We start from the raw sequence: 9,511 nt of genomic DNA, 5'->3' as shown, positions 1-9,511 counted from the left end.
AACCCCTGAGTGAAGGAGAACCTCCATTAATAGTACAGAGTCTATGACACACACTTGAGTAGTTCTGAGTCCATCCAGAAGAGGGCATACAAAACACTGCCCAGCCTTTGTAGCCTGCATGCCAACCACACACACTTTATAGACATTAATTAACCTCATATCCTCCCCACATTAGAGCGCTCAGGATCATCCTCCCATGTTCCAGATGGGGAAACTGAGGCAGGTGACAAACATCCATAGTAGCATCAGAAATATAAGCCTAGCCTTCCTGGCTCCCACTCACATGTGCAGGCCATTGGAACTTTCCTTCCCGATGAAGAGGTCTCTCTCACCACCATCACTTATGCCTCTTGCAGCCAGGCTGTGTGTTTCGCTCATTCTCCAATGGCAGGCCACTCCTCTCACACAGCCTGGGACGTCCCGGGGCTGGACCTTGCTTCCCCAACACCAAGAGCCAACCGGATCCTTCCCAGCTGTTCACAGGACAACTCCAGCAGCTCCAGGCACTTTTCTGAGAACTGCCCTGGACCTGCTTCATGAAGGACAGTGATCCAGCCAGCATCCCCTCCTTGGAGCACTGGGAAGGGCATTGCCCATGTCTCCAGGGCCAGGGGATCCCCTACCTCAGATAGCAGCCCACTCACAGCGCTTAATGCCCCTCAATGGGACCAGATCCCCTGCAGGGCAGACTAGGAGTTAATGCACTGGAATGAAATACCTGATAGCCTTTGTAGTAAGATGAGGCCCTGAAACATAAATCCTTATATCAGAGGTCCGGTATGAGGCCTAAGGCCTGAACTAAAGTAATGGTCAAGACTTTGCTAACATAAAGCAAAGTGAAGCTGTGAGCAAGAGGCAGGCCCTGCTCACAGAAGCTGGCAAGGAAAGGACTGATGTTGCCAAAAAATATATATATCTATATCTAAAAGGTACTGGACCACTAGCTATCAGAACTCTCCGGTACTTGCACATTCCACACACATAACAAGCAACAGGCTGACCCATCCCAAAGATGGGCAAAAGGCTAATATGATGGATAGAGTTGTTTTGTTCAAACCAACATGTACAAGGAGAGAGGCGGCACCTGGCTACCTAAAGGGGTTGTACCTTGTTACGTACAGGGGTTGCACCTCAATACGTCAGGAGTGATGTGTAACTTGTTTGTACCTGTGTATAAGAATGCATCCCTGGGGCGGTCTCTCTGTCCGGCCCAGGGGCAGTGGAGTGTCCCACACTGACTGAGCTGTGTCCATTGTCAGGGAGCACATATGTACTAGCAGAACTGTAGACATCTGATCCGGGGAGCTAGAGACTGTTTTGTTTGACAATAAACCTGGCCGGGTGCCTTCGTACCTTATCGGAGTCTGTGGTCATTGGGGCTTCTCTCGGGGTCTCCTGTGTCAGCTATCTGCGCAGACCGGGGCAGCGCACAGCGGGAACACACGCACGCAGCCGACTGTTATCAACATTGGATAGAGCGGAGCACTACACCGGGGGCATCTGACAACAGCCTTCTCCCTCAAGACACCTCTGAAAGGATGGACAAGGCACGGTGTCGTTCCCCCCACCCCCGGTAATACGCATTGTCACAGCCTGTGGGAGGGCAGGATGTGCTGCACACAGGGGCCTGGAGGTGTGTGTGTCATTGCACACATGTGGGGGTCTGTACAATGAGTTTGGCTATACAGGTGTATGCTGCATGTATAGCTTTATAGGAACACATGGGTATACAGGTGAGTGCAAGGGACTGCACGTCAGTATTGTGCCCTGAGCAGGCACACATGCACGGAGGGGGAGGGGAAGGCCTTTACACATGCAGGGCAAGAGTGCTGAGTGAGCATGCAGGACACTGCATGGCACTGTCTGCGCAGGGCAAATGCATGGGCTGGAGGAGTGGGGGGTGGAAGGGCGCCTGCACCTGCCCTGGACCTGCTGCATGAAGGGCAGTGATCCAGCCAGCATCCCCTCCCTGGAGCACTGGGAAGGGCATTGCACAACAAGGGGGTGTTGTGCGTGCTGCACTGTGTGACCGTGCGGTGAACATGGCTGGGTGAGTCCTGGCAAAAGAAGCTCTGGCTCAGTGTCTGCTTTAAGCTCACCTGAGCCGCCTGAGCCTCCTGTTTGTTTATTTTCTCAAGGCGCAGGAGAGGCAGGAGCCAGTGAGGGTGGGGACGGGAGAGAGGGAGCAGGTTTCCCCTGGAGGACAGGTTTTCCTTGGTGGTATGACCAGGGCATAATCCTGTGGCTGACAGGCTAAAGCAGGCAGTGATGGCCAGGTACTAATTAGAACTAGCTGCAGGAAGGAAAATGCCCAAGGGGCTATGTGTGAGAGAGAGTTAAGAACGGGAAGATCAGCCCTGCTGTAAAGGGGTCCCAACCCCAGTGACATTGCATACTTAGAGCAGGTTAGGTTTGGCTGAGGATCGTTGCTTTCACCCCTTCCAGCCTCAGCCTACTTCCACTGAAGTCAGTGGGAGATTTTGCGATTAGCTCCAAGGGAGCAGGATTGGGGTCACAGCCTGGCAGTCCCTGCCCCTAAGAATCCCCAGCCAGATGGCTGCATTAATAGAACACCCTGCGGGGACCCCTTCTGTTCTAGGTGTCACCCACTGGTCCAGGGCTAACTCCAAAATACCCAGCAGCCTTTTGTGGGATGCACAAGAAGCTAGGAACCAGGGAACAAGGGCCTTTGCCCCGTGGACTGGGTCAAACAGACAAAGCTAGGAAAGAACAAGGCAAGCTGAATGGAGCTGCCGAACCACTCCCGGTTCTGCTGGAGGCAGTGCTGCCCGTCCGAGGGAAGAGCCACCCTGGCTGAGGGAAAGAGCTAGCGGCCTACCCTTTCAGCCCTTTTTACCAGCCAGGGGACAGACATGGAGTAGCTCAGCTGCAGAGACAGCGGGCACGGCCCAGATGGCGCGAGATGAGTTACGGAGCCCTTGTAGGAGGGAGGCAGGGGTGTTGGGACCTCTGACCCTGAGAAGAGAGGCAAAGGCAGCCTTCGAGAACTGTGCATTTATTGCATGTGTCGGGCAGCCTCTGGGTGGGTGGAGCTGCTCAGTGAGCCCATCAAGGCCCCAGGCATGGTGAGGAGCTCAAAGGCACCCCAGGAGCTGGGCGATGGGCTCATTCATTCTGGTTCCAGTATGGAAAAGCGCTTCCCAAGTTTCAGGGTTTGCTGAATTGTCCATTAGCTCTAGGCCCTGCCTTATCTCAGACCAGGAGGTGGGGGCAACAAGGGCTCCAATTGGGAACACAAGGGGACCATTTCAAGTGGGAACGAGCAGTGAGTAGGGGGTATAGTCAGTGACTTACGGGGGATGCTGGAGAAATCTACACCTCTTGCCCCCAGTCTCCCTGCCCCTCTGGGGTTGCCCTGTCAACTCCTTTCTGGGGCTGGTGTTTCCCCTGTTAATCTACAGCTACTAGGGACCTTGCTTTGAGCTCCCTGCCTTGGGTATCCCTCTGGGCCCCAAACCCTCCTGCCCAGAGGAGCTGCTCCAGCTCCCGCTGAAGTCAATGACAGTCTGGGCACTAATTCTAGGGGAGCAGGAGCGGGCCCAGTACCTCAGTGGAGAGGTGCAACTGGTGAGCGGGCCTGCCCTGGCAGAACGGTGCCTCATGACCCAAGCAGAGACAGAATGGCTCCTGTGCCTTTAAGAGCCCTTGAGAGCCCAGCCCTCTCCTCCTCTTATTCTAGTGACACTCAGCTGCTTTTTCTCCAGAGCCATAGCCCTCTGCATGAGTCAGGCCTCAGCTATGCCTGGCTGGCGCCACACCCAGAACAGGGCCTGGATCCCTCCTGCCCTGGAGGGACATTTGACAGGAGTGGCTGAGTCCTGCCCAGGCTGCTTGGCTAGAGCAAAGCAGCCAGGCAGCCCCCAGCAAAGTGGGGGCCAGGACCCTTCCATCTGCCATTGACATAGCTAGAGCAAGCCACCCCGTGATTGCTCCGTGAGCGCCCTCTGCTGCCAGGAGCTGGCATTGCTGAACCCAGCCCTCCTCGGGGCCTGCCAAGGAGCCTTGGCTCATGCCCCATGTGTACTGTCCCTGCCCCAGGAGTCCAGGGCTGCCCAAGCGTATTCACAGCATGGGCCATATGTCGATAGAAAAATGTTTTGTGGGCCCCTCCACCCCATTTGTGCTCATGCCCTGCCAGTCACCATCACCCAGGATGCAGCTCCCTTCCAACCTCTGCATTGCATCCCTGGAGTCACTAAGCTCCCTGGGATATGTGCCATCAAGAAGGGGCTGCTGCTCTTTAATTGTCTATCATGCAATCGGGGTTCTGAAAACAAACCTTACCCTGCTTCTCTTTGCTCTTCATTTCCTCCCCCTACATCTGTGCTGGCCCCCCTCTCCCTGGCATGTGCCTCCCTGGGGCTTGGCTCCCTTCTCTCCTACTCACCTGAAAGGGCTGCCCCGCCAGACTCCTCTTCTCCATGCCATGCAGCCCAGCTGCATCACCCTCTTCTCCCCTGCACAGTGCTCTCCTCCTGGTGGCTCTGGTCCCTGGGAATGGCACCTCTTTCCTGGGTAGCAGCAGGCCCTGAAGAGGCAGCCAGACTGCCTCCTTGTTCTTTCCATCTGCTTTGACATGGTTTCCTTTGCAATGAAGAGTCTAGAGATTGGTAGAACCAGCTGGAGACAAGGAGGTGCTAGCCCTCAAGTGACCTGACAGCTCTGTACAAAGCAGAGGCTGGGACCCGCTGCTGTAAAAGAGCGATAATCTGTCCCGGGCACAGAGAGGGAACTGCAGCTCACCCAGACACAGTGGGACCCCCACACCACGTGATTTCTCCGCTGAACACACTATTGCTTTGCTGCAGCACCTCAGGCTCCCAACCGCTTTAGCCATGAGGGGCTGCTCCCCGGGCAATGGCAGCGCTTTGAACTGGTGATGTGGTCTGGAAGTGCCAAGCGTTGCCAGTGGGAGCATGCAGCCGTGGGCCTGGGGGTCCTTTGGGCAGTGCATGGAGGAGAAGTGTCAGGGGATTCAGGGAGGTGAAACTGAAGAGCGGAGGGGATGGGTGGGGGTTGGTGTATGATTCAAATATTCCTAGAGATAAGGAAGCTTCAGCTGGGCCCTGCCTGCCAGGTGGGACTGTGTGGTGGGTTGCAAGAAGATCTACTCCCCCTTGCCAGACACCTGGCATGGGCATGCAGAAGCTGGGCAAGATGCTGTCAAGCCTAAGGGGCAGCACAGGCACTGGGCAGGGGGCTGAGGGAGCACAGAAAAGCAACAATAGCCACCCTTTCTCTATAGCCAGAGAGTGGACACTGGGCTGCTGAGAGCACACACAAAGAGTGGGTAACACAGACACCAGCCATGTACACCACATTCCCCAGAGGCCTCAGTTCCCTTCTGTCTCCCTAAAAGAAAGGGCGAGATATTGGAGCCAGCCGATAGATAGCAGGGGAGGCCTAGGAGCTGAGGCTGGAAGGTGCCCCCACACCACTGGTTATTGGACTGTTATCCCACCAGCAAGCCCCCCCAACCCCTATGCTCAGGCAGAAAGAGAGGACCCCTTCCACACACGGCCGCCAAGGGGTTCTCGCTTCAGGCCCCACCTTGGGGCTGCTGAACCTTACAAGGGCTGCTTCCAGCCTCTGCCACCGGGGGGAGGAGGGGCAAATGCCACCCCACACCTGTCTTCTCTTGGGCAAAAGGCCCTGTGGGAGCTAACGGGTGGAGTGGGCTTGAGTGCAGCAGCAGGCAGCAGCTCGGGCGGGGCGGGCGGGACTCAGGGTGTGGCAACCAGGAGCCCAGGCTGGGTTCTGGGCGGGCGAGCCCGAGTCTATCCTGGAGGCAGAGAGGAAGATGGTTTGGGGGCCTGGAACACGTGTGGCTCCAGGCCTGCCTGGCCTTCCTACAGCCCTGTCAGCACACTAACCAGGGGGAAAGGGTCATAATTAAGGCTGGGTAGAGCCTCCCACCCCCAGTGGTGCCTGAGGTCCAGCTCCCAGCTCTAGGTGGAGCCCCCCCAGCATGGTACTTATGGCTTTGGGTGCTGGCCCCAGGCAGAGCCTGCCCCCCTTACCCCTGCCTGAGGCACTGGGTTCTGACTCCAGGCAGAGGTCCCCTCCCCACAGTACCTGTGGCTCTGGGGTTTGGCTCCAGGCATGGCCCACCTCACATGCAGTGCCCAAGGATCTGGGCAGTGCCCTCCGCACACATGGTACCTGAGGCTCTGGGCACCAGGCAGAACCCGCCACCCCACATTGGTGCCCGTGGCTCTGCATCCGCCAGTGCGAACCCATCGACACAGAGAGGCTGGCAATCTGATAAGTTCAATTTTTTTTTCTTTTTTACACAAATATATACAGGGTATTATACACAGCTCGACACAGACACAGTGCCAGTTAGAAGACAGCTCCCCTCCCACCCCCCAGGCAGTGCCCAGGGACTGCGCCCAACAGCTGCACATACAGAGCAACTGCAGCCTGCCCGCCACACTGGGGTGAAGGGGGTGGTGCAGATGGGAATAGGCAGCCATGGGACCAGCATCCTCCCTGCTCCCCTGTCTGGACACGGGCACTTAGAGCCCTGTGCTTCATTTCCCCCAGGCCAAGCTAGAAATCAATCAAAATGAAACAATGTGCATTTCAGCAGGGAGCTGTAGAGGGGAGGGGAAGTCTGCCTGAGGAACCCACTGGGCCCACCCTCTCACAGCCACTACCACAGAAGAACATGCTCCAGCCACCAGCTAGCTGCTAAGAATGAGGCAGGGTCTGAGCCCTTCATCCCTTTGTCTTCCCCCATCAAGGAGCAAGTCCTGCTATTGCCTCTGTCTCTGGCATTCCTATTAGAGGGGCAGGGTAAAGGAAGGACATCTGGTCTCTGTTCCAAACTGCCTTGGACTTGCTGTGTGACCTTGGGCAAGTCTCTTCCCTGCTGTGCCTCAGTTTGCCCCTCCGTACCATGGGGATGACAAGTCTGACTGCCCTCCTGGGAGCAGAGATGGGGAGGGCTGAGGCTTAACTCTTTAGTGTCTATAAAGTGCTTTGAGCTCCTGGCTGGAAGTTGCTAGCAAAGGACCAAGGCAGGTTATTACTGCCTTTCCTGGAGTCTGCTCCGACACACCTACTGGGCTCCAAGCGCTGCTCCGGCTGAAGTTAATTGGAGCAGTGTCCACGTAGGGTGTGCAGTCAGGGCTGTGGCCAGCAGTGGCCAATGAACAGAGCAGCAGGGTGAGGGAGGCAAGGGAAAATAAATATAGCTTACCAGCAGGGAGGTTTATTTTGTGTTCCTGCTGCTCACTCTGCCTGGCACGCAGCCCCCTGTGCAAATCCAGCCTAGCGTGGGTTTGGTGCTAAGGGTCGGAGGGAGGTTTTAGAAATATGCCCAGCAGGCAGCGATGTCCGGGGAGAGTCCCACAGCAGCATGTTACACTCACCCATGGGACCAAGTTCACAAGAGGGATGCAACTCTCCCGGGGACTGGGATTCCAGAGCTGGGCAAGGCATGATGGCAGAGGCTGCTTCTCACGCTGCCTGAGCAATGGGGACAGGGAGCCACAGCCCTATGCTGGCAGGAACCAACACACAGGAAGGGTCATCCAGGCTCTGTACCCGGGCCAGGGAATGACGGTCAGCCCCAGCGCCTGTTGGTAGCTGGGTTCAGTGCCCAGCTGCACTCCACAGCAGTCAGGGAAAGCTGACCCCAGTCCTCCCCCTCGCTGGCCCCGCTGCGCAGACACAGGACAGCATGGGGGGCGGCGGCAGCTGGGTGTCAGTTTTTTATTTTAAAGGGGGGGGGGGGAATGTACAAAATAACGCCACTTAAAACAATGCCACATGCCCCATGGTGAGCCCCCACCACGGCCCGACTGGGCTCCAGCTACCGCAGACGTGAAAAGGCCGTGCCGGGGGAGGGGCTCCCTCTTCTGCTACAGGCTGGATAGGATACACGCCCGTGCTAGCCCCTACGCTCCCCTCGCCCTGCGAGGGGTCCTCCCACTATCCTCGCCACCCGGATGTGCTCTCCACCCATCACTGAGCCTGCGTGGTTTTCACTGGGTGACACCTGCTCCCCGCACTCGGCTGAGTGCTGCCACTGACACTGGGCTCCATGGGGAAGAAGAGCAGGAACAGGCCCAGGCTGTTACACTTCCCCCAAACCGGACCGTGGCCCTCACGTGCCCACAGAGCCAGGGGCTGGGGAGGGGCACCCACACTCCGATGCACATGCGTGTGGGAGACACAGCCGCGGGGCAAAGGGCAAAGCTCCTTCTGCGGCTAGGACCAGTGCTAGCTGCAGGGCTCCCAGCCGCCCGCTACTAGCTGGGGTTGCAATACCTTGATTAAAGCTTTTTTCTTTTAAATCTAATAAATTATTAGTGTTCAAGATTCCAGATGTGGGGGGCTGAGGGGAGGCCGCTGGAGACCGGAGATCCCCTCAACACTTGCCACCTCAAAGCATCCAGGCTTTTGCTGCCCCTGGGTCCTCTTTCTCCCAGAATGGAAGCAGCATGGGTCAAAGTCATCTTCCTCCTCCTCTTTCTTCTCCCTTCCCGGGGTCTCGTGGTCTCAGTATGTGTTAGAGAAGGTAACTAGTAAGAGCAGGTCCCTTCTCACCCACCCAGACGGGAGTGAGAGGGAGCAGGGCAGGGGAAGCAGGGAATGGAGAATTTGATGCACGGCCCCTTCCCACCCTTGGAATGAGCATTAGGGCAGCAGCCTGGGCAGGTGGGAGGGGGCAGGGGCTGGCATCCTCCTTGCCACGCTCCCGGCTCCATTCGGTTCTCTCTCTGTTTGCAGCAGCCACCCCGGCTCCCAGGACTGCCCTGCCCCTCCTGCCCTCTGGGGTCGCTACTGGTGGATCTCGTTCTCTATCAGGCTGTCCTCACACGACTGGAAATCCGTGTCGTTTATGCCGTCCGGGTTGATGAGCTCTTCGTCCTGGGACCCCTGCTCCTCGGACTCGGCCGCGTCGCCCTCCGGAGAGGAATCCTGCAGCACTTGTGCGATGTACTTTTGCTGCGGAGGGGAGGTGGGGGAGGAGGAAAAGACAACAGACCTGTTAGCTCTGTGCAGGCTGCTGGAAAGCCACAGCAGTGCAGTACGGCGGGTAAGCGCCATGCAGACAGGAGGCTGAGTGCAGGGCATGCTGGGGCTGAAAAGAACTCCTACTGCATGGAATGCACAGGTTTCAGCATGAGACGGGGGCAGGGAGAAGGGCTGGATGATTTCAGGGAGGCCGCTTGGATGGGAAATGCTAGCAGCATGGCCAGGGGTGCAGCTCTTGACGTCCCATTACAGGTAACCCCCCCATTTTCTGAAGACCTCGAGGTAGATCTGAACCTTCCAAAGAGCCAGGGGTGGGAGCATTGGGAGTAGTGGGGGTCAGAGCTTCTACAAGACTGGAGGGCTTGATATTAAAGGGGTCTGATTTTCCCCACAGAAGACAGGTGCCCAGCACTTTCTGGCAATCTAAGATGGCTCAAGCTGGGCACTCACATATCGAGGCCCTTTTGAAAGAAGCTTCCCTACTGTGGGGATGGGGCGCAGC

At 57.1% G+C, this 9,511-nt stretch overlaps 1 protein-coding gene across 2 annotated transcripts in view; it reads right to left on the bottom strand.

Moving 5' to 3' along the window:
- Nucleotides 1–6,286: 6,286 nt before the first annotated feature.
- The window catches only part of TMEM63B (transmembrane protein 63B), an 89,410-nt gene continuing 86,185 nt past the window's right edge, over nt 6,287–9,511 (bottom strand). For both annotated transcript variants that reach the window (XM_037895493.2, XM_037895494.2), the window contains one exon: nt 6,287–8,979. In XM_037895493.2, the coding sequence (XP_037751421.1) occupies nt 8,812–8,979 (168 nt within the window). In that variant the 3' untranslated portion in view covers nt 6,287–8,811. The remainder of the gene's footprint in view (nt 8,980–9,511) is intronic.

Source organism: Chelonia mydas, chromosome 3 (assembly GCF_015237465.2).
Source record: "Chelonia mydas isolate rCheMyd1 chromosome 3, rCheMyd1.pri.v2, whole genome shotgun sequence".
Lineage (NCBI taxonomy): Eukaryota > Metazoa > Chordata > Testudines > Cheloniidae > Chelonia > Chelonia mydas.
This window is presented reverse-complemented; position numbering and strand designations above follow the sequence as displayed.